This window comes from Colobus angolensis, unplaced genomic scaffold (assembly GCF_000951035.1).
Source record: "Colobus angolensis palliatus isolate OR3802 unplaced genomic scaffold, Cang.pa_1.0 Scaffold286, whole genome shotgun sequence".
In the NCBI taxonomy this organism is placed as follows: domain Eukaryota; kingdom Metazoa; phylum Chordata; class Mammalia; order Primates; family Cercopithecidae; genus Colobus; species Colobus angolensis.
This window is the reverse complement of record NW_012116110.1, coordinates 360,191-385,696: the sequence shown is the minus strand read 5'-3', so window position 1 is coordinate 385,696 and position 25,506 is coordinate 360,191. Positions and strand designations below refer to the sequence as shown.

The window sequence follows — 25,506 nt, the reverse complement described above, 5'->3', positions numbered from 1 at the left end:
CGGGTTCCGGCCATTCTCCTGCCTCAGCCTCCCGAGTAGCTGGGACTACAGGCGCCCGCCACCTCGCCCGGCTAGTTTTTTGTATTTTTTAGTAGACACAGGGTTTCACCGTGTTAGCCAGGATGGTCTCGATCTACTGACCTCGTGATCCGCCCGTCTCGGCCTCCCAAAGTGCTGGGATTACAGGCGCTAATGTGGTTTTTAATAGCCTTATTGTATTTCACTGATACAGGATAATTTAACTGATTATTGGACATTTAGATTGATTTGCAAGAAATAACTTTTTAAAAAAGATTTCATATGTGTTAATTTCCTTTACAAAAGTGAAATATGCCCATGGTTTAGTCATTGTTGGAGAATTCTAGAAGGCAGGCATTTATGGCCATGGAAAATGATTTCTTTCTTCCAATCTCCTTGCTCAGCTAGTACACATACCTGATGCAGTCTACCATTTCAATAACTTACTTTGGTTGCAACTGTCTCTGTTAGTCAATATGCACTTTATACATGCAAATTAATCCTGTAGTTACTATCACATCTGGCTGAGGTGACAGACCACATCTGCCAGGGTGCAAGACTAGAACAACAGAATCCCCTTAGGCAGATAAAAAGCTCTGAATTGAGAACATCATTCTCATTGTGTATTTGCTTAAAACCTCTTTATTCAGGCTGGGCTCAGTGGCTCATACCTATAATCGCAGAACTTTGGGAAGCCAAGGCAGGTGGATCACATGAGGCCAGGAGTGTAAGATCAGCCTGGGCAACATGGTGAAACTCCATCTCTACTAAAAATATAAAAATTAGCCAGATGTAGTGGTGCATGTTTGTAATTCCAGTTACTTTGGAGGCTGAGGCAGGAGAATCGCTTGAACCTGGGAGGTGGAGGTTGCAGTGGACTGAGATGGCACCACTGCCCTCCAGCCTGGGTGACAGAGGGAGACTCTGTCTCAAAATAATAAAAAATAAACAATAAAACATGTTTATTCAAATTCAAAGTTTATTCTTTCCTCTTGCAGTGAATGTTTTGAATATGTAGTTAATGGGGACAAAAACATTTTCAGCCATTGTTTAAAAAAAAAAATGGAGCCATTTGAAAAAAGAAACCAAGTGGGTGAAGGAGTAATAACTGGAGGAACTGTCACTCATCTAGTTATCTTTAAATGAATAGAAATGGAGACCAGTTTAACCCATTTTAGCACCAAGTAGAAATTAGTTCCTGGAGTCCCACCCTAAGGTGAATGTGACTGTCTATAATTACCCAGTGACGTGGGCTACCACAATCAAGAGGGTGGGTGGGTGTGTGGCTGTACTTACGTGTCTGGGTTCTCTGTGATTATCCCATCTCCAGATTTCCCTGGACCCTGGATAGATTCCATGGCTGTTGAGTAGAGAACCTTCTGCATCCCAGGCCGCTTAGCGTCAGGCACATTTTGTGAGGTCTCCTCCTCTTTCTCTTTGAGGGAATGGTCCAGGAAATGAATTCCCAACAGAAGGCTATAGTCCATGATCTTGAAGCTTTCCAGCACCTGAATGAGAAAAAGAACCAGGAAGCCAGTCAACCCAAAGGCCTGTTCATCTCATCTACTCATTATCAGAGAGCTCTAGATATACAGACACACAGCTCCTGTTATTCCTCCCAGGGTGGTGGCTGAGAGATGAAGAATCAAAATAAAATCACTTGAGGTTATTATTAGGCCACATGCAGGAAGGATTATCATAATCACTCCTAGATGGGAATTTTATGCAAATCTGAAACAAGCACATGTTTTCTCAACCCTCCATAAAAGTTTCGCTAATAGCACGGATTGGGTGCTTTCCATGTGTCAGTGTTACAAAGCTCATTTGCATTCAATCTTCTCAACAACTCTATAAGCTAGGTACTACTATTGTCTCTGTTTTACAAATGAAAAACTGGAGGCACAGAGAGACAAGGTAATCTGCTCAATATCACACAGCACATAAGTGACAGAGACCCAAGCAGTCAACTCCAGTGTCCACACTCTTAAGCAGTAAAGCAGAGAAACCAACAACCAATAGTTTCTACAAGCTTGTATCTTCCTCAGCATGAAGACACAGCTAGAATGTGTCTTTGTCTGAATGCTGTTCTCATAATCTTAAACTTGTTGGAAGTTAGTGGTTTTCTTCTCAAAACCTTTTTTTTTTCTTTTTTTTTTTTTTTTGAGACAGAGTCTCGCCCTGTCACTCAGGCTGGAATGCACTGCTCACTGCAACCTTCGCCTCCTGGGTTTAAACGATTCTCCTGCCTCAGCCTCCCAAGTAGCTGGGACTACAGGTGCCCACCACCATGCCCAGATAATTTTTGTAGTTTTAGTAGAGATAGGGTTTTGCCATGTTGGCCAGGCTGATCTTGAACTCATGACCCCGTGATCTGCCTGCCTCGGCCTCCCAAAGTGCTGGGATTGTAGGTGTGAGCCACGGCGCCCAGCCCTCAAAGTCCGTCTTTCGAAGGTGCTGTTCAGTTTCCTGTTGCAAGTCCTTTAAAAACATATAATCTCAACAAAGCATGGTACTTCATGTTTAATTATCCACTCAGCAGAGAGTAGGGAGGCAAGGGAATTAAAAATAGTTGGATGCAGCCAGACAAAAGAGAGGGCAATGCTCTGAAAAGAAAATGACAGGAGACAAGGTCTAGGTCCGAGTCTGTTGAGATGGCTTCAGGGTATAGGTAGAGCTTTGACACTCTGGACCTTTTCAGAGGGAAGAACAGTGTTCAGGAAGAATGCCTGCAAACGGGGTGTTTTCCTCTATGATAAAGTTCTTTTTCTACTAGTTTGTATGATTCTCCCCTACAACAGACTTCTTAATACCTGGTATTTCTCACACAAAGCTGCGCAGAAAAGTAAGACAACCCTGGTTGTCAGAACAGCTGTCTCTGAACCAACATGAGAAGCTGTTCCTATACTTTAGCTGGGAAACACCTTGAAGGATCATAGCCTATAGATCATTGTTTAGGGATAAAATAATCCAGAATTTCTTATGCTTCTTGTTCTTGCTCAGCCCAACTGCCTTTTGATATTTATGATATAGTAAAGAGGGGATCAGGCCTGAAGATTCAGTTACCTGTGGCTGCCACTTCATGGATGCCACCTGAGAAAACGCTTTGTGAACTATGGCATATGGCCTTCGAAAAATATGGTTATTCTGCATTACAGGCATCTTTGCCATCAATGAGAACTGAGAGTGTGCTGCAAATGAGTATCAATTATTCCAGAGGGTTCACGCTTCTTCTCTCAAAAAGTCAAGTTCAGAAGGGAGTCAGGCAGGAGCTGAGAGTAGAATCTTATCACTTAAGAGGTTTGGGCTGTGGGATTTTCTAACCCAAGTGATCTAAGAGTGGCCTGATAACAATGTGGAACCAGCCTTCCTAATGGAAGGAGGAGTGACGTCAAGATTGGAGGAGGAAGGGAGGTGTGATGGGAAATGCTTCTTACCACCGATCCAATGCTTCAGTACCAGACCCTTTGGCTGGTTCTCCATGGAGGTGTACCAGTGCCTCACTGCACCATACAGTAGCACAGACCATGGGAGAAAGAAAGACTGTTTTACGTCAGGAGCACTGAAGGCCAGACTCTTAAAAGAAAACACTAACAGATATTGGATGCTTTCTTCAGATGGAAGTAAGCGGTAGAAGGGCCTTAACCTTTCTAATTCTCAATCATACTGAAATGATGACTTGGGAACAGTACCCACCCAGACAGTTTCATCAACTCTTCACAATGAATGACCATCTGCAGATGCTAATTTCCCTACTCACATTTATCAGTGCTAGTGGCTTCCTTTCTCAGAGAGACTTGGATAAGGACATGGGGGATGGGCGATGAAGAGCATGGACTCTATGACCTTAGGCAGGTCACATCATCTCCTTGTGTCTCAGTTTCTTCATCTGTAAAATGCTGACAATATTACCTATCATATAGGGTGCTTGTAAAAGTTAAATGTGGCAATGCAAGTCAAGTGCTTAGAAAAGTTCCCAGCATAAAGTGTTTAATTAATTGCTAGCTCTTATCACCATGATTATAATTCACAGTAACTTATCCCTCACACTCGCTCAAGAGATAACAGGTGTGAGCTTGAAGTAAACATTCCTAGAATTATACTTCTGAAAACAAATGTCACTAAATTAGCCAACAAAAATAGAACCGTATTGCTGGCCTGCTTACCAGTGTCATTTTGGCAAATCCCAATTCCTTTAGAAGCTCTGGGTTTGTGGATACCAAGGGGTATGGCCTGGATGGCTGACAACGCAGGAATTTTCAATTGGCAAAAACACAGTCTTGTGCCCTGCACAGCCCAAAGCACCCATTTGTCAATGTTTCCTCCAAAGCAGTAAGCTGGCTTCAAAAGCAAGTTGTAATAAGACTCCAACAACACTGTGGATGTTCCTAACGGGCACCCAGAATCGTTTATTCAAGTGAGGAGTGGTCAAGCTTAAAAGCATTCCTGACACCATGATTTTCCTCTGCAGAGTATCCATGAATTAATTCTGCTTGTTAAAAAGCTTTTTTTTTTTTTTTAAAAAAATGTTTTTCTTATATTGTCATGCAATATTCAACCTCTGCAAAGCATTTTCCTCAGCAAAGCATCCATGAATTGTTAAGAAGTTTTTTAAAAAAATGGAATACTTTTTCTTTTATTTTTCTTGCAATATTCAACCTGAACCGTGTGTTTTGTACTTGCAGTCTTTCTCCCTGCCCATGAACAGGCCTAAGAGAACTGGGCAATTTTACAGGTGAGACAAAGTCAGGCTGTGTGGTCCAACCTGAAGTATTGGGTATAGTAAGACACTATTCTGATGCTGTAAGGGGCCCTTTTTTTTTTTTTTTTTAAGAACAAATTCCAAGAGAGAATTAACTTTTGAAAAAGTGATAAAAAATATTAAAAAGAGCTTCATCTCCTCTGTGCTCTTCTATTGCATTGCCAGCATCTGGAAAGGGTGCTGAGCTGTCCTTGCGAGGCCGAGACCCCTACTTTCAGAGTGGAAGGCTTAAAAAAAAATTCTATTCCCATATGTGGAAAGCTGACCACTGCAGTTAGAGTTTGGGTTCGGAAAAATCACCATCGATTAAGAAATCTGAAGGAACAAAAAGAGAAATGTATATGCATATATCTTAAAACAAATTAAAAGGCTTCTGTAACGAGAAATTCTGGGAACAGATTTTAGTCACGCATTTTTAAGATTTGCATCAATTAGGAACAAAATAGTTCCGTTACTCATATCATCCTAGTCCTTTAATTAAAAGAATTGATAAATCTGCCAACAACTTAACATGTGTGAGCTTAAGAGTGAGCGACATTCTGCAACATGACAGACACCAATTGGTCCACTTCATCATTCAGGTGCACATTTCCAGAATGTCTGCCAGACCTTGCTGTTGCTGGTGGATCTTGTACCTGTGCATTTGCTATTCAAAACTCAGGTTAAAATGCAAATACAGGTGCCTTTCCGTCTAGCTCTGGCAGGACTTTACTTCCCCACTTGTAAAAAAAGAAAACAGGAATGATTCACAGAACTATTTAAAACTGAAAAAGCAAGTTGGAATACCGCAAGGCTTTTTATTGCCAAAGTCAGATTCTTTCTTCCTTCTCGTTCAAGGACTAATTTAAGTCAATAACAACACTGGAATGTAGTAAAAAAGTCAATGTCAGAGTCAATGTCAAAGCAGCTGACAGAGTACCCAGAAGACATGATCAAAAACTACCTGTTTCTGAAATAAGAGCATATTCCTCAGGTTTTCATGGCTGGTGATGCATGAGTGCTCTTGTAACTTCTGTAGATTTGGGGACCTAATGTGGAAATATCCTAACTCAGAATCATAGGAATTGCCATCCTCTCTTTATGACTGAAGACTACAAAGAGCAGCTGGTCGTCCTTTTGCTTTTGCATCTTTAACACCACACTCCTTAGCCCACTAAACTATCTTCTGTCCCGTTGCCAGCAGGAGCTGGTGTGGCTGCAGGGTGGTTAAGACTCCTTGCTCTGGAACCAGATGGCCTGGTTTGACCCATGGCTCCTCCACTTGTTTGTTTTTGGGCTAAGTATCTAACATTTCTGGTGTCTATTCTCACCTGTATTATCTCTATAATAAGGGTTCCTACCAAATAATTCCTACCAAAGTTATTGTGAAGATTAACTGAGTTAATCCATGCCAAGTCTTAGGCACACAAAAAGCACTCAGTTAATGTCAGCTATTCATGTTATTCCTCCATCCGCAGAATCAATCCCTATGACCACCCCACCTTGAATCTCCCCTCTCCCTTAGCTATTGTGCCCTGGCTTCTCTTGGTTCTTTATCTTTCTATTTGACTTTCCCACTTTTTCTTCCTGTGCCCTAAAGGTGTTCACTAAAGTTCTCTAACTCTTTTCTCTACTTTCTAGTACTTACATTCATTGACTCTTTTGTTGGAAAAAAAAAATGTTTGAGTGCCATGCACTGTGGAAGTTGATGGATCTTCAGGGATAAATCCAACAGATAACTATTCCATATTCAACATTAAACAAGCCCGAATTACACATTGTAATAAGGTCTGGAGGGAAAAAATCAGGGAGCTGTGGGAAGATCCCACAGGAAGTACCTACTTTCGACTGGGAGGTATTTCAATAGTCCAGGTAAGAAATGGTAATACTTGAATGAGTAGGGGTAGCTGGGGAGCTCAAGGGAGAAGTGGATAGATTTGAGAGCTTCTTAAAGTTGGATTCCAATTACCATCTTTCTACAGAAAATTCCTAAATTGTTGCATTTAATCTGACTTCATTCCTAAGCTGCAGCCCAATATATTTCCTTCAAGACATCTCTAAACTTCTTTTTTAAATTAAAAAAAATTTCTTTGAAACAGTGTCTCACTCTGTCACCCAGGCTGGAGTGCAGTGGTGCAAACATGACTCACTGTAGCCTTGACCTTTTGGGCTCAGGTGATCCTCTCATCTCAGCCTCCCGAGTGGCTGGAACTACAGGCACATGCCACCACACCTGGCTAATTTTCTGTGGAGATGGGGTTTTGCCTTGCTGCCCAGGCTAGTCTTGAACTCCCTGGGCTCAAGCGATCCAACCACCTCGGCCTCCTAAATTAGTGCTGGGATTACAGGCATGAGCCACCATGATTGGCCTTCTAAATGTCTACACATGGCCATGCTACAACCCTAAATTCTTATCTCACTCCAAAGCAGTTCTTTTTCCTCACTTTCCTCTTTTATTTGAAATCATTCTAATATGATTTCATACTTCATGGCTCCTTTTCTTTCATTGAGTCACCCAAACCTGCAGCTTCTTAATTATCAAAACGTTCGTTCTCTCTAATGATAATTAATTTCAGTTTCCCATTCTTCTTCTTCTTCTTTTTTTTTTTTTGAGATGCAGTTTCGCTCTTGTTGCCCAGGCTGGAGTGCAATGGCATGTTCTCGGCTCACCGCAACCTCTGCTTCCCGGGTTCAAGCAATGTTCCTGCCTCAGCCTCCCAAGTAGCTGGGATTATAGGCGCATGCCGCCATGACCGGTTAATTTTGTATTTTTAATAGAGATGAGGTTTCTCCATGTTGGTCAGGCTGGTCTTGAACTCCTGACCTCAGGTGATTCGCCTGCCTCGGCCTCCCAAAGTGCTGGGATTACAGGCGTGAGCCACCACACCTGGCCCAGTTTCCCATTCTTTCCTCACGAATCCATTTCTGACATCTGTGCTTGACCAGGTCACATCACATCCCTACTCAAAGCCTTCAGTCTCTCACCATTGCTTGGTGCCAGTGCTTCAATTTGACATAGACGGTCCTCACTAATATGCACCAGCCAATGTTTTTTTGTTACTTAATGCCTGCCTAGAGACATTTGCCAGGCTAGTCTAACTGCAGCTCTTTACCGCTGAATGTGCTCTGAAGATGTAAACTCTGATGCTTCTGCTCATGTCATTTCTTCTAGATGGTCCTTACCATCTTTTCAAATCCTACTGTTTTTTCAAAGCCTGTCCCTACTCCATGCAAATTTACTAATGATTTCAATGAACTATTGGGATATGTCTCCCCTCTGAAGACCCAAGCATGTTGTTAGTGTCCCTCTGTCATATGAAATTCTACCTCAGGTTACATCTATATTCTTTGTACCATACACACAAGACTTCATGTCTCAACAAAGACTAGTTTGATTTAGTGCATCTTGCTGTGGGCTCTGAACACAGTAGGGATGAATATTTGTTATATTGCTTTCCACAGGTGTAAGTAAGTGAAAACCAAAATATTCAGCAGCAAAGAATGTAAGACACTACACCTTGTATCTTAAATATAAGAACTTGATAACTGTGCATCATGATTACAATGCCCATGAACAAATTTTTGGCACTGAAAACATCTACCGTGATTATGTGCTCTGTGTTGTCAGAAAAATAAAGATAAAAGCCTACAGTGTTTTCAAACCTACCCACACCATAGGTATTTTATATACACTGTGTCAAGGGCAAAAATCAAGCTGATATTTATAGAGATTCTTTCGATTTAGTGTTTAGTAGGCATACAGCTAAATGGCAGATAAAAGGCAAGGTTGTTTTGCTATAAATTAGGTTGAGCTTGGAGTCTAGTAAGACTATCACATTTTTCTTTAGGAAGCCTTTGCAAGAACAGTATGTCACAGGCTTGGTCAATTGCAAAGGCTCTTTAATCATCCAAGAATGCTTGGTGCTGGACCTAAGATGGAGCACATCTCAAAACCTTCTTAGCTTTCCTGTCCTCTGCTCCCTTGTCACAGGGGTTCTTATGGAAATTAATCCATTCAATACATATTTTATTGAGCACCTACGATGTGACAGGTACTCTTTTGTTTAAAATTCCTTTGTGCAGTCTCGCAGACATATAATAAAATTAGAACATCCCCATTTTACAACTCCTGATAAATGAACGGGTCTAATCAGTGGTCATCAACAGGTACTAACATGGCAGAAAGAAAGGCATTCTGACATGATGTGCCTCCTGAAGAGGGGAGACACCAAATATGAAGTCAGACCTAAATCTCACTCAACCTGTAGGATCCTACAACTCATTTACAGAAAAAACACACAAGAGAGGAGCGTGTTAAATGAAACAGTGGGATATAATCAGAAAAATCCAGATGCTCTCGGATAAACAACCCAATATCGTCAACAAATACTTTCAAAATGAAAAAATCAGAGTGACAAGGAACTCAGCAAGTAGATTCTATTTAAATCCTGATCCAAACCACAAAACACAAAAAGTTGTTTCTGAAACAATTAGAAATTTGAACACTGACTTTTGATGATTAGTAAGAATTATTAATATTTTTAATCCATTATAATGGTATTGTATTTTTTTTTTTAAGGAGCCCTTAGCTTTTTGGGATTCCTACTAAAATACATACGAGTAAAATGATGTGATGTCTCGGATGTGTTTCAAATTATATTGGAAGAGAGGCAGTAAAAAAAATAAAAAAAAAAAACTAGATTGGCCATGAGTTAAAAATAGGGCACAGAATATATGTGGATTCATTACAATATTCGGTCTACTTTTATATATTTTTATTGTATAAACTTTTCAAAATTGAAGTTTAGTGTGCTATTTTGAAATGCTTAGATACAATGCATATCTATACCTGTTTAGCATTAACTTACTCTTTGCCAATGATGAGCTAGAGATGGCAGAGAAAAAAAAAGAAATTAATAATTTGGGATCTTAACTAAAGTGTTAAGTTAAAGCAGAAAACTTGCTGTGTTCCATCTCACTTGATCAATCTTTGACAGAAGATCTGAAAATAACCAAATTAACAAAATGTGGAGCTGACAGGAAGATGTACCAAGGGTCCTGAGTAATGTTTCCAGTTGGCCTAGTATCTAGTTGCTGAACAAGGAGTTAATGATTGGCAAATACATTTTTGTTAATTCAATAATGTAAGAAAACTCAAAATAGTGTCCTGGAGATTTTATGCAAATAGACATTTTTGAAAATACTGGTTGCGGGAAAAATGAATCCAAGGACCTGCCATTCCTCACAAAGTAGACCCCTCAGAGCACAGTTCTAGAATTCCTTGTATTGTATCAGTTTAGTTAGAGCCAAACACTTTCCTTTCAATTTAATTAAATTTCCTCAATAAACCTCAGTGTTCTTTGCTAATGTTATAATGAGAAAATACAGGCTGTGACAAGTCATACAATTTTGGTTGGTAAAGCAGAATGAAATAAATATTAAATCCTTAGCCTAGTTTTGGCAATAATGTGTTTTTCATGGTGTCTATGCCGTGATTTAGAACTTGGGCTGTACTCGATTAACCTGTATCAAGGCTTTTTTTTTTTTCCCACACTTAAAAAACTTGAAGTAATAAAAATATACCTTATATGCATTAAAAATAGTCATCCATCATTTAAAAAGATTCCATATACATGTATGTACATATATATATATATAAAATATGTGTGTGTGTGTATATATATATATATATTCACCAGATTCCTACACTGGATGAATTTGGTTTGTTTTCTTTATAAACACTTCATTTCTTCAAATAAAGATGTCTCCATAAATTATTTTGTAAACAGGCTTAAAACTAATATCTTATGTTAAAATGTCACGTCCTTCTCATTATATGATATATCTTCTTGTTGGCTTTACCATGAATGATTTACTTCATTGTGGCTTAACTGGTATGACAGCAGAGAGCCCAGGCACAGGCCAGCTGTCTCGTGAGACTCAGAGGCCACACTTGGTCCAAGCCCCCACATCCACATCCATGTGTGAAGTAAAATTCTGGAACCCTCACCACTGTCTGCTACAGCCCACCAACTCTGGTAAACTGCCTTTCTTAGTAAAAAGAAAAAAGTACTCACCCTCCCCCTTTCATGTTACTCTTATGCACAAAGAAAGAGAAGAAGAATGGAAGAATCTGTCCATGATAAATAAGACCTCGATGGTTCAGACTTAGTGTTTAAACTCTAAGCTTCTTAGAAAAAGGACTACATCCTATTCATTTTTTGTACCTCCCACAGGTCTTAGCACAGAGCCTTCTGCAGAGAGAAAATTCGGAACTGTTTGCTGAACAACACATAATTAATTTGGCAGGAAGATAAGGCAGAATTTGTCAACTGAGATTCCTGTGGTGGTTTAAGGCTAAAGAAAACTTGGCTGATCCATGCTCTAGGATTGTTGAAACTTTCATAGAGCAGGAAAAATCTGAGGCCTGGAAAGTCACCATTGGTATTGAGAAACAATATCTAAGAACAGCAAATACCTATAGAGTGATTTTTAAAAGAAGCGATGGAAAATCCAGGTTCTGAGAGGTATCATTAGAAAAAAGAAATCTTTTGGGGTCTTGAGTTAATTTTACTTTTTGAATAATAATATATGTACATAATCAAAACTAAAGAAGGTACAAGAGTGGCTCAACATGACACAGTTGAAAGCCGCACTTGGCATGAGGGCGACAGTTAAGGCAGAGCTGGAATGCATAAGTATGGGGAGGTCTGTGGCAATGTTCTCAGCTCTGTGTGTCCACATGGGACAAGGACCCTATGTTTCCAATGGTGCTCACCTAAAAAATGGAGGATAAAACAGGGACAGTTCACACATACCCTGAGAGAGTTCAACTTTAAATAAAGAGAGTATTTAACTGGAGAGGTGACTGTCTAAACCAGAAGAGTCTGCAATATTATTAATTGATAAGTTGAAGTTTGAGGAAGTGGATGCTAGTACGGAAAAGTATTGATAGATACTTAAGTAAATACATTTGTCTGCACATCTGAGTGGACAGAGAGTAAATCTGCAACCTGGAATCACGGCTTTCTCTGATCTTTGAAAATGTGACTCTTGATCTCTTTCTGAAATTGCTAACAAACTAGAAAAAAAACAGTTGGATAGCCAATTCAGAAGGAGGACTATCAGAGGATGGAGAATCTCTGCTTCTAAAGAACTCCCGTCATCATTTGAAGACAAATCACCAGGTGCTTATGAAAATGCAGCAAACACTGAGTTGGTCATTATAATGGTTTATCTTTGGAACATCTGGAGCTGACTGAATATGGGCAAAGTTTACAAATGAGGTCTTTGTGTGCAGAAATGAAGAGAGGAAGTTAACGAGATGTAGAATAATTCCAGTCAGCCAGGCTCGCATTAAGGCTGGATGGAGATATTGTAAATAAACGTTCAGTTTTAACTTCTCTGCAGCCTTAGTAGCTATGGACAACTGATCTGTCCAGTGAAGTACACATCCCTTTTATTTAAAAGATATTTCTGATGTATACATTCGCAGATATATCCTTTTTATAAAAGGTTCGCAGATGTATACTTTTTATAAAAAGTTGCATGTCATATATCAATTCATGACAGATTGGCCTTGGCCATTTCATTCTTATGGAGGGAGATATCCCCCCTCCATGAACCTTGTCACTTAGAAGTACAGTATTTGAAGGGACAAAAATGAGGAGAGAATAGTTATACTTGCTCGATCAAAATACTAAATTTGGCCGAGTGCAGTGGCTCACACCTGTAATCCCAGCACTTTGGCAGGCCAAGGCAGGTAGATTGCTTGAGCCCGGGTGTTCCAGACCAAACTAGGCAACATGGTGAAACCCCTTCTCTACAAAACATACAAAAATTAGCTGAGCATGGTGACATGTGCTTGTAGTCCCAACTACTTGTGAGGCTAAGGTGGGAGGATTGCTTGAGCCCAGGAGAGATGGTTGCAAGTGAGCCATGATCATGCCACCACGTTCCAGCCTGGGCAACAGAATGAGACTCTGTCTCAAAATTTAAAAAACACTAAATTTAAAAATGTTTTTGAAGGAAAAACACTGGTGATATCAAAGGGACACTCAGTTGCAGGGTAGAAGGGCATGTAAAGAGTGTGGACTGATACTGACAGGGATGAAGAGCCATATACGTGGCCCCAAACATCTCAGAAGCCAGTATGGGGTGATCTTTTCTGAAAGGTTCAGAACCGCTGAATGTCCAAAGAAGTACTTTACTTTTCACAAAATAACGTGCAGGCCCTGGTCCTACAGCACCGTGGGTACTCCATAAATGTGCGCTGGATGTTGAATGAATAAAATTAAGCCCTATAAAATCAAACTGATTTTACTCTTTACTCTTTAAACCTAAGTTGAAAGCTTCTGGGAGAAAAGACAAGGTCATGTTTGAAAGGTACACAATGCACTGGGTAATGCATTACAAGGCACATTTCTGAACCATTTTTTAAACTTTGTAATATTTTCCTAGACCTTGGAAACTCTCAAATATGCCTTAAATCTCTGTAACTCAGTCCTTCACCAGCTTCCAGAAGTTCCTCCCAAGGTGAGGAGCCTCAACTGCATTTTATAAATCACCAGGGTTTGCCGCCCCTACATCTTTGGATTGGCTGTTGGCAACCCTGCTCTGTTTTGCATCACAATCTGTATGACTGGCTTACGTTAGAATCCACAACCAGATCCATAGCAGCCAACCTCAAAGCCTTTCCAGAGACATCTTCAAAGCCAGAGTTGCTATCCTCAGGCCCCGTGTGGCCACATCCCCTTCCTGCCATAGCTGTTCTCTCTGCACTCACAGGATTCTCCACAGGGAGGAGAGGGGTCCATGGGGGCATTTCCTTCCCTTTGCTCCCTCCCCCAGATACTTTGTGGGTCTTTCCATTTGGGGCCTATATCAACCTTACTCCTACACTTAGGGTCATCTAATCAGAGACCAGTAGGTTGTTTTTACAAAAAAGCCAGAAATTCTAAGTAGTAGATACAGCATTGTTCTATTTTATAAGCCCAAAGATTTTAGCTTTCCTTAACTTGAATTATTGCATATATAAAGTTCTGTGGGACAATTACTTAAAATGAAAACTCGCTAGACATATAACAACAAACTCAGGAAATGCTTCAACTCTCCAGTCTTTAGGTAATATCTCTTTTTAGGAAGAAAGGAAAAGGAGTTTACTTCTTAGAGCCGAGGAAATTACTTTCAGTCTCCCATTTTCATTCTTTCTGTAGAGATTTCGATAATACTTTGGTTTGAAGTGAGAGTTAAAAAAAAAAAAAAGCAAACTACTGACTTGATAATCCTTCCGTTTGTGTAGTGAATCCGAATTCTCAAAAGCTGCTCACACAGGATTCAACGTCACATATCGAGTCCCTAATCTCCTCCCTTGCAAGATTTCAGAAACAATCAACCCGCCCGTAACCATCGCATTGCTCAGAAGGAAGCCTCGCTTTTGACTTAATAGGATTTCGTGTGCATGCACGTTGGTAACAGTTGGCAAATGTCAATGGGCTTGATTATGCTTTTCATTCCATTTTTAAAATTAAATGTTTGGATTATTTATTTTACTTTGTGTTCCTTAGTCACTTGGCACTGTGTTCCTCTGTTCCTCCTTCCTTGAAATAGGCTGCAAGATTTCATGAACTCATTGTTCTGTCCAAACCAAGCTCTCCACTAGGATTGAGCCCCTTCCTGACTCCTACAGCATCTGCCCCTATAACTCCTTGTCAGAGTTAGGGGACCAGTCATTGAGCACTTCTAGCCCATGCTGCCTATATCTGTCCATGTTATTACTTAATGTTTTCATTTCAGTGGCCTTACCACCATTACACATAAGCTCCTTAAGGAGAGTGTAATGATGAAAGAACATGGGTTTGGAGTCAGAGAGACCTGGGTGTAAGTTCTGGATGCAGCACTGTGAGCTCTGTGGACCTGCAGAAGCTGAACCTCTCCTGAGGATTCACTTCTTTATCTGTCAAAAAGGAATCATACCACTCACTTCACAGGGCTTTGTGAAGAAGAATGAGAGAACCTATATGTAATAGATTGTCTGGTTCAAAGTAAGTCTAAATAAATGTTACCTGAACCAACCTACAAATAAAGTAAGCCTTGGAAATGCATCCTTATTGTCCAAGAAATAAAGTATTATATATTGTATTGTATATACATATTTGATGATTACATATTACATATGATTTGTTTTACATGTTAAGCTACTTCAGTATACTATAGGTTATATCCAAGATGGAACCCTCTCTCCACCAAAACCCAGAAGAGCATATTCTGTAAAATCTGGGAATTGTCTTACTTAATAGAAAGTCAGGCACGAACAACATAGAGTATTTTGATTTTTGTAGCTACCTTGACACTATCTGGCACAGATTATTATGTTCCTTCTGTTACTGCCAGCAGCTCATTTCCATTCCCCACCTTCAGCAGAACTAAGCTGCAGCAAGTGGCACCAGCCCCCTCCCAAGACTACTGAACAGTTGTGGTGTATGGATGGTCTTAAATGGGGACACCAGTCGCCACCTAAATAAAAACTGAGGGATGAAGAGGTTAACACAGTTGCAATTTAGTAATTTACTGGCCTTTAACAGACCTTGGCCAAATGAGCAATACAAATGTACTCCAAACAATTATCCACAAATTCACAATGTTGACATGATTTACTTTGGTTCTTTCAAGATGAACCATGTGTAGGTTATTACTAAAACCTGCTTTTATTACATTCATTGACTAGGTAAGATTCACTATTCCAAGAAAGTTTGCTGTTGCTACTTCCTAGGCTTCATCAGAAGACTGACACCAAGAGAAACGCTGTGTAAGAACTCTCGAGTGAGCTAAGACTGGGAAAATGAGGTTCCACAGTTCCCACAGAGCAGATTTTTAGTAGCAAACGTTAAACATGTAATCAAGTAATTACAATATAATGAAGCAATACCAATGGCTGTAGAATAGATTTAGATGAAGTCTCACAGGAGTCCTTATTATTAGAAACACACACATTAAACTCCTGTATCATAGGCCTTTTCTTAGGAATCTTGTCAGTTGCATAGTCTCACGGGCATATTACCAGGCATTAAACTTAACCATTGAGTTTTTCTGCTGTCTTTTCACCGCTCTTTTCTATATCCCCAAACTGCTTTATTAGATTTATCTTTTGCTTTTCTGGGGCATATATTCAAGTAATTTTTTAGCAAGAGACTTAAATACACACTTATCAGAGTGGCTAAAATAAAAAATAGTGACAACAGCAGATGCTAGCGAGGATAAGGAGAAAAACGGATCATTCATCCACTGCTGGTGGAAATGTAAAATGGTGCAACCACTCTGGAAAAGAGTATGGCAGTTTCTTAAAAAATTCAACATGCACTTACCATATGATACAGAAACTGAATTTAGGCATTTATCCCAGAGAAATGAAAACTTATGCTCACACAAAAGCCGGTATACAAATGTTCACAGCAGCTTTATTTGTAACACTCAAAAACTAGAAAAAACTCACATGTTCGTCAGTGGGTGAATGTTAAACTGTGATACATCCATACCAAGAAATATCACTCAGCAATCAAAAGGAGCACATTACTGATACAGGCAATAACTTGGATGAATATCAATGGCATTATACTGAGTTAAAAAAAAAGCCAATCTCAGGGGTTATATACTGTATGATTCCATTTATACAGCATTCTCGAAATGGCAAAATTATAGAGATGGAAAACAGATTGGTGACTGCACAGGATTAGGAAGGAGTCGTCAGGGAAGGAGGTAGCTGTGGCTATAAAAGGGTACCATTAGCATCTTTGAGAAAGAACTGTTCTGTACTTGACCATGGTGGTGGTTATATAAATCTATGTATGTCTAAAATTGCACAGAACCTCCCCCACCACACAGGTGCACGTAAAACTTGTGAAATCTGAAAAAAGCTGAAAAACATCAGTAGGTTGTACCAAAGTCAATTTCCTCATTGTGATACTGTACTAAGGTTGTGTAAGATTGTGCAAGATATTACCACTGGGGGAAACTGGGTGAAGGGTATATGATATCTCTCTGTGTTATTGCTTCCAATAGCATGTGAATCTATTATCTCAAAATACGAAGTAAAAAAATTTACAGGTAGAAAAATTTATAAAGCCCTTGCACATATGATATGATGATGTCATTATTTCTGTTCTCACAATAAAACCTGGCTTGGCTAGGTAAGTCCAAAATCATTTTTTCTCAGACCAGAGAGTAGAAGGCATTCTTTTACTGTTTCCTGGGAAATCTTAGCATTCCTTCCAGCTCAAATAATCTTTGATTCCATGAGTTGGTTTTATTTGTTCACCAACTTTAACTTTGCCTTATGCTTATACTGCTGTGATATCAAACTATTATAGATAGAAAAAACTCATAATTTTAAGACAATGGAGCAAATCAAATATCTCATGGGTTTACAAACACACTTTGAAACACAGTGGATTTGGCTGGGCATGGTGGCTCACACCTGTAATCTTAGCGCTTTAGAAGGCTGAGGCGGGAAGATCACTTAAGGTCAGGAGTTCGAGACCAGCCTGGCCAACAAGGTGAAACTTTATCTCTACTAAAAATATAAAAATCAGCTGAGTATGGTGGTACATGCCTGTAGTCCCAGCTACTTGGAAAGCTGAGACAGGAGAATCGCTTGAGCCTGGGAGGAGGAGGTTGCAGTGAGCTGAGATTATGCCACTGCACTCTAGCCTGGGCAGCAGAGTGAGACTTCACCTCAAAAAACAAAAACAAAAACAAAACAAGTAATTTAGGAATGTGGAGTCAATGATGTCCCTGCGCCCTTTTCATGTTTTGATTGAAGTCTAAAAACAAAATCGAATTCCTTATTGATTAGAGGATAGTTTAAATTGAAGTATTTCTACCTTCAGCATATGTACATCTCCTTTCTATTAGGTCTAAAGCATTTTTTCTTCCCCAGTGGTAACTGAGAAGGCAAGCAATATCAAAAAAAGAAAATAAACTGTCTGAACAAAATGTAAAAAGTTTACTCCTAGCAAAATTATAGCTGAATGGTAAGCAATAGCCATAATGTTAAATTAAGTATTATATAAAATAACCCATTTTGTAACCCATGCAAACATGCCCATAGCTGATATAAGAATCGGATCCATAAATTTAGAGCTTGCCTTACATAGAAAGATCCCTCTTTGCACATCAGAAAGCTTCAGTATTCTTAAGACTGGTTTCATTAAATTCTGAGAACCTATTAATATTTATGGTTATAGTCATTTGTGTGAAAAAAGAAAATTGGTTCCACACTCTTTAAAAATTAATAACTTGCGGCTCAACAAAAAAGATAATAAATGTAAAATAAGTCAATTAGGTCATTAATTATCAAGACTGTCTCTGAAATGACTCTCACTTGAAAGAGTAAAAATATTTGGGTTGTAAACACAAGTTCTCACTAATATACTTTGTCTCAAAGTCATTTCCCGGAGTTATTAATAAATATTTCAGGATATAATAATTTATCAAATTAATTAAATGATATGGGATTCTAGATTTTACATAGATAACTTATGTCAGAGAAAAAATAATCATGGTAAATTACAATGAATACAAAAATAGATCCTAATTGTTCTTTTAAAATTAATACATGAATTTTCAATTCAAAAGAGTTTTCAATTACAATCTTGAAACATGTACTGAGTGTATAGAATAAGCCAGGTGTTGCAGCTGCAGAGAGGTGTAAAGAATGAGCTTTGCCCTTGGAGACATTTAAAGTCTCACTGGAGAGACAGTACGCACACCTACAGAAGACAAGGGTCAGTGCTAATAAAATAAAGTCCATATTCACAATAGCAAAGACATAGAATCAACCCAGATGCCCATCAACAGTGAACTGGATAATGAAAATACGGTACATATGCAACACAGAATACCATGTAGCCATAAAAAGAATGTAATCATGTACTTTGCAGCAACATGGATGGAGCTGAAGGCCATTATTCTTTTTTTTTTTTTTTTTTTTTTTGGGACGGAGTCTCGCTCTGTCGCCCAGGCTGGAGTGCAGTGGCGCGATCTCGGCTCACTGCAAGCTCCGCCTCCCAGGCTCACGCCATTCTCCTGCCTCAGCCTCCAGAGTAGCTGGGACTACAGGCGCCCACCACCGCGCCCAGCTAATTTTTTGTATTTTTTTTTTTAGTAGAGATGGGGTTTCACCGTGGTCTCAATCTCCTGACCTTGTGTGAATTAGCACAGTAATAGAAAACCAAATAATGCATGCTCTTACTTCTAAATGGGAGCTACACATTGAGTACATATGGACATAAAGTAGCGAACGACAGACGCGGGGGCCTACCTGAGGGTGGAGGCGGGGAGGAGGAGGGTAGGAAGATGGAAAATTTACCTATCAGGCACTATGCTTATTACCCGGGTGACGAAATAATCTGTACACCAAATCCTTATGACAATTTACCCATGTAACAAATCTGCTCATGTACTCCTGAACTTAAAATAAAAGTTGGAAAGAGAAAAAGTTTAATGACCATTTACAACATTGCTCCCATGGGAAAACTCTCTGCACTATAAATGTACTTTTGTTACACAAATGACTCTTGATAGGAGGACAACCAGTACAACTTTTCAAATAGTCTGAAGTGATTCAAAATGGAGATAATCTACTTTATTAAATTCTCAGCGCCATTTCTGGCAGGCATTGCAGTGAAACTGGATACTTTCTTCAAAACAGGCAGAACTTAAAAAATAGCTACATACACAAAAATCACCAAAGACGGGTTTCTTGGAAGTGCACCTAAACCTTTCTTTCTTTTTTAAAATCATTAGACAGCTGATTATTCGTTTGTTCAAATACATATTCCAATAAACACTTACTAAGTGTCTGCTAAGAACCAGGCATGTAGATATAAAGATAGATTAAGCCTTGCTCCTCAGGCTCCAGGATTTACATGTGAAAAGATAACAGTGTATGAAGTCCCACGAAAGAAGTAAGCCCAGGATGCATGGGGAACCACAACAGCATGGTCTTGGAGGAACTGATCCCTGAGTAGTCCTGAGATGGGTAGGTGAGGGACAGGTGTAGAATAAGGGAAGAATGGTCCAGCAGAGTGAGGCATGGATAAAAAGACCAAAACCTTTAGAGAATGTGGCCAGTAGATCAGAAGAGCTGGACAGTGGGGATCTGCATCAGAGGAGAGGGGAGAGAGAAGGCGGGAGACAGAAGCTGACGAAGGCATCTGGAGAAGGTGGCAGGGACCAGATCAGGAAGGATTTTAATGTTGCAAGCTGGGAATCATTGGCTTTAGCCCAAAGGCAGTGGGGAACCTTGGCCAGAGAGTGTTAAGTCTTCTGATCAGAGGATCAGTCTGGCAGCAGTGGTGGGGACGTGATGGAAGGCAATGATAACGAAAACCAGCAAAGAGGCTACAGCAAAACTCTAGGTGATGAATAACCAGCGTCTCAATAAAAGCAGTGGCTGTGCCTACAGTGAGGAGGGGGCAGATCCATGAGTTATTTGGCAGACAGACTGGGACATGGTGATTTTACCGCACACAGAGAAAGAGGGAGAGGAGGGAAGAAAGAGTAGCTTCAGGGTGCAGATTTGGGTATCTGGCTGCATGATGGTCATGTTCCCTGGGTCACAGAAGACTAGAAGAGGTGCAGGCCTGGGGGAAGATGAAGGGGTACCTGGGAAGAGCAGTTTCCAAACAGGACATGCATCTCAGCTTGTCTGTCACGTGGGAGCCACTGGGGATGGTCTGAATAAATCCTGCTTTCTGGTTTTGATAGCAAGTGATCTGTGATGTCTTTGCAGTACTCGATGTCACCACTCTTTCCCTGGGTCAAATTCACTTGTGGGTAAGGATGGCTGTGGCAGTGAGCATACAGAGGGTCAGACCAAGGGACAGGAAACCCTTCAGGAAAGGGGACTGATCATTTACATATCAATTTCCCCCCCACCATACACAACCAATGGGGAATAGCAATGTGGAGATGGGGTGTGGAACCTGACATCTGATGTTTACTTTTGGAAAGAGCTCTTTGATCCTGTGGGGGAATTGGGCTCAGCAGGGTTGAGGCATAAAAGAAGATGGATTTTCCAGAATAGTTCCAAGTGGGCAATGTGCTACATGGAGGAGTTGGTCAGGAATGAACCATCCCAAAGGGCAGGCTGGTATAATAACACAGGGGTCTGGGACTGGGCTTGGGGAAGCCAAGCAAAGGGACTCAGGTGTTGCCATAAAGATGCCAGGAGAAGATGGCATGTGTCAGGGGGACTCAGTGCAGGACGAGGCTGTTCAGGTCTTTTCAGATGCAGAGCTCAGAAACAGCAGCTCTGATTGGCAGTCAGGGAAGCAGTCCACGGGGAGCGGGGAATAAGGTTGGTCAAGCTGGCCCTCGGCCAGCACTCATGCTAAAGGAAATAGAATCCTGGGGTCTGAGATGTCAAGCCAAAATATGAAAGGAGAGGTAGGGGCGCCAAGAAGCAGGGAGAGGTCAGCCATAGGTTAAGAGGCTTAACAAATCTGTCTGGGAACAACAAAGAAGCTGGGGTCCAAAGGTCTGGGATTCTTGGATTTGCTACTGCTAAGCCCTTAAGAGCTCCCTGGCACCACCAGAAAGGGTCTTCTGACAATATGTGGCTCTCATATTATGTGGCCACTCTCCTCTTCTACCCCACACGCTCTCCCTATCAACTGCCCCAAAACCGAACAACTATAGCTCCCAGAACACGTTGTGCTATTTCACACCCATTGTTTCATACTTATTCTCTTTTCCTAGAAATATGCTTCTACTGCTTTGCCTACCCGGAGAAAGCTTCTCATCCTTTAAAAGCAAGCTACAATGTTCCCTACTCTAATCCTCACAATATAATATCATTGCACATACTAGACTGTATGGCAATTGATAAAAAATAAAGGTCATGCACCTCATGCTTGGCATGTAGTGTGTTTGCAATATGTGCTGATAAGTGAATAGAAGCATATATCCTAATATGGGTCTAGTTCACCTTTCTCTGCCTGGGGTGCTGAAACAGTAATACATTCCTCTAACTGGTTTGTTTCCAGAGCCTTAGCCATACTGTCTAACAGGAATTTTAGCAGAAAAGACTCCTGATTGATAGGTGCTGGCCTCAGCTCAGACCAACCTTGCAGCCCCTCTGGGTCTCTGCAGTCCCTCAGCCAGCACAGAGACTCAGCTCTGCAAAGCAAAGGCAATATTGGGACAATGTCAACCACATATCCTACTGCAGTCATCCAGTGAGTTGGCCCTTCAGAGGATGACCTGAAGAGAGAGACGTAACTCTAGGAAGGGGATTCTGAGCCTTGGGGGAGAAGGAAGAGGAGGAACAATGGGCTCCAAGAGATTCATGATCCATCACGAGGATGGGCATCTTTTTGGGGGAGGACAGTTCACAGCATTCATACGATTTACTAAGAGGCCCTTGACTATTAAATATTAATATTCACCATTCCAGAAATATGCTTTGCTTGAGGCAGCTCTGCTCAGAGCACCAGCTGCTGAATCCAGATCCCAGAGGACTTGGTCATGGTCAGGACAGATCAGGGAAGGAAGCTGAGTTCCCCTACAGCTCAGCATTTACACACTCCCATACCATCCCAAGAGAAGCCTTTCTCAAGGCAGATGTACATATTTTAAAGAATGTCCATGATCTGTGTCTTGTACAACTTCAAACGCAGTGAGTAAGAGGGAGTAAGGCTCAGGATACCTCAGATACTTGACCTTTATGTTCCTTAGAACAATAAACCTGCCAGAGAATAAAAAATAAAAGGCAAATCTCCAGGGTCTCATTCGTGATGAAAAGTTTGGTTTGACCTCGCGGTCTCAGTCCTGAGCTCAGGAAACGCTAATAAATAGACAAATCCTGAGTAATGGCTCTTTTACATTTGCCTTTTTTTTTTTTTTTTTTCTGGCAGAGAAGCATGTGGTGTTAGAAGGCAGCAGATAAAGGCTTTCCATACTAAAGGGGCAAGAAGCACACAAAAGAGAAAGCAAACCTAAAACTGGAGAGGCTGACACTAAACTCTGGGGAATTGAGAGTCACTTTTTACCCACATTCTGTAAAGGGCAGAAAAAACACAGGAAGAAGGTTTCTACTAAAATATGTGTGTTTTGTTTTTACGTTTTTTGAATAGAAAAATATGCATCACTCAAATCCACTCAGATATCTGAATATCTGCTGGATGTTTTTTGTTTGTTTGTTTGCTTGGTTCCTACTGTTCCTTCCCTGAGTTCTGAAAAGATAATTAAAAAAGAATCCTCAGAGTGAACCTTTAAGTTTCAGTTGTTAGAAGCACATATCTTTGTACCCAAACACATGTGGGCTCTGTCATTGACTTGCTAAGTAATCTGGATAAGTTTCTGAATCTCTTTAAGAACCCAATTCTTCAGCAGTGAAAATGGAAGTATGAATAGTACTGACTTCAAAGAGTTGCTGAGGGAATTAAGGGAAATGATGCATTAAAAAATCTTAGACTAACCTGGTATACTATAAGCATTCAATAAATGGTAGCTAAACAATAGAAGTAACAACTCTGTCAATAAAGAAAAACAATTCTAAGGACACATTTTTGTGCACAATCATGCAAGCTATAACAAGTAGAAAAGAAAAACAAAACAAAACAAAAAAACAGAAACAGTAGGCCTGTATTCCTTAGTGAAAATTTCCTACTTTATACCTTAGAAGGGGTGTCAGACTGTCTTCCTCACCTTCACGTGAGTTCGGGTCCAGCAGAGAAGTGTCCCTCCTCCCCTATAACAACATGGGTCATCCGTCCAGGCCCATGGAAAGTGCAGAAAACCACAGCCTGTGCCATCATGCTTTCTGCCCACCTCCACTACCCAACTTAGCCAAGTGGCTGGACAGTTCTCCCATGATCATTATCCTTCAGAAGCTATTAGCACTGCATTTTTCTTTTCTCCAAAACAATTTTTATCTCTTCACCATGTTAGAAAAAATCTTCCCTTAGTTTTTCTTTCTTTTTTTTTTTTTTTCTTTTAAAGCAGAGTGGCCTGGGGGAATTCCTCCACACTTTGGACAATCACAACAGCTAAGTTTGCAGGGAATGGTGTCTGCCCTAATTGGCAAGCTTCATTCCTGCTCACCTCTTATTCAGACCACAAAAAATAATTTCAGCAAACGTTCTGCTCACATCATAGTTTTGCATCCATGCTGATCTCTAGGGAGCCATTATTAATCCCAAGTACGTTTTCTCTAAACGTGTCTCCCAAATTCAAGTCTTACTTCTTCCAAGATTTCTATATGGCTTTTCTTACTCAACACTACGTTAAACCAAAATTCTATTTCTTTCTAGTTAAACTATCTTCCCCATAGTGGAGAAAGAAAAGAAAACAAGGCTTTCTTGTTTCATTTTATCAAAGAAAGCTGACTTAGCTTATTAATTATAAATAAACAACAGAGATGTAGGTTAAGGACTCTAGATAACTCCCTTATCATTTACCAATTCCTTCAGTATCAAGGAAGCATGGTTTGGCACCAGGATTGGGAAAGATAGGATTCCACATGTCCGCCACTTTGGACATTCCTTATTTCTATGCTTTCAATAAGTGGCAGCCACAGTTTACATGAGCACAGAGTTCAAAGAAAATCACAACAATCAAACTTCCTTACCCGGCAGTCTCTCTGAAGTGTTTTCATAAGCGCATTGTATGTTTCTGTATCAAAATACAACCCTTCGTGCATGTCTTGCAGGAAGTCTAAGTCCTTAAATGTGGGGTTGGATTTCTCTCTCTCTTTACGGGATGCTCTTCGCTTATACGTTGAGCCTTTCAAGTCATATGTAAAGTGCATTCTCATGGAGCGTGGCAAAACGTTGTTCATCACCACAATCCTGATATTAATGCCTCCTGATTGCATACAATACAGTCCGTAAAATTTTGGCAAAAGAGTCCTTGGATTCTGGTTTAAATTCTAGAAACCAAAACAAGAAAAATATATTTACAATCTTCTATTTTGACAAAATAATGTTCCACTAAAGACGTGTTTTCATGCTGATATGATAATTAAAAATGGGATGTGATTATCTTTATTAATGTCCATTACTAAAATTTTGCTGTTTCTAATCTATTTCTTAAGTCTGCTTATTGGACAGCAATTTTATTATTCTAAACTCAGGGCAGTGAAAGTCACTGAATTGAAATTGGACATAACGTCCCAAATTGGCTCCAACTAAAAACAGGCAAGGAATTGATTGGTGCCATGAGTGACTATTCTCTAAGGTAGCTAAAGAGAAAATGAATTGCCAAAGTATAAGGGATGAACATTTAAAATTTTAATAGCTCCTGCAAAACTGTCTTCCAAAATGGCAGACCAATTTACAACCACGCTATGTAAGATTGTACATAGATTTTCCCGTCACTCTTACCAGTGCTGAATAGTATCCAAACTTTAAAATCTTTGTAAGCATGATTAGTGAAAAATGGAAACCTGTTTTTAAAAATTTGAATGCCACTGATTATTTATGTATTTTTAGTCACCTTAAAGATAATTTTGCTCATTTTTTCTATAGGTTTTTGTCACTGTTGAAATTCTTGATATATTCTGGATATTTATCATTTCTCTCATCTATATGGGGTAGTTTCTTCCAGTCTGTTGTCTTTTTTATTACTTAAAAAAATAGGGAGGCCAGGCGCTGTGGCTCATGCCTGTAATCCCAGCACTTTCGGAAGCCGGGGCGGGCGGAACACAAGGTCAGGAGTTCGAGACCAGCTTGGCTAGCACGGTGAAACCC

At 40.1% G+C, this 25,506-nt stretch overlaps 1 protein-coding gene across 2 annotated transcripts in view; it reads right to left on the bottom strand.

Annotated features, from left to right (window-relative positions):
• PIP5K1B (phosphatidylinositol-4-phosphate 5-kinase, type I, beta) overlaps positions 1–25,506 on the bottom strand; it is a 315,005-nt gene that overhangs the window by 98,725 nt on the left and 190,774 nt on the right. For both annotated transcript variants that reach the window (XM_011948884.1, XM_011948885.1), the window contains 2 exons: positions 24,387–24,686; positions 1,315–1,526 (listed from right to left, as the gene is read on the bottom strand). In XM_011948884.1, the coding sequence (XP_011804274.1) occupies positions 1,315–1,526; positions 24,387–24,686 (512 nt within the window). The remainder of the gene's footprint in view (positions 1–1,314; positions 1,527–24,386; positions 24,687–25,506) is intronic.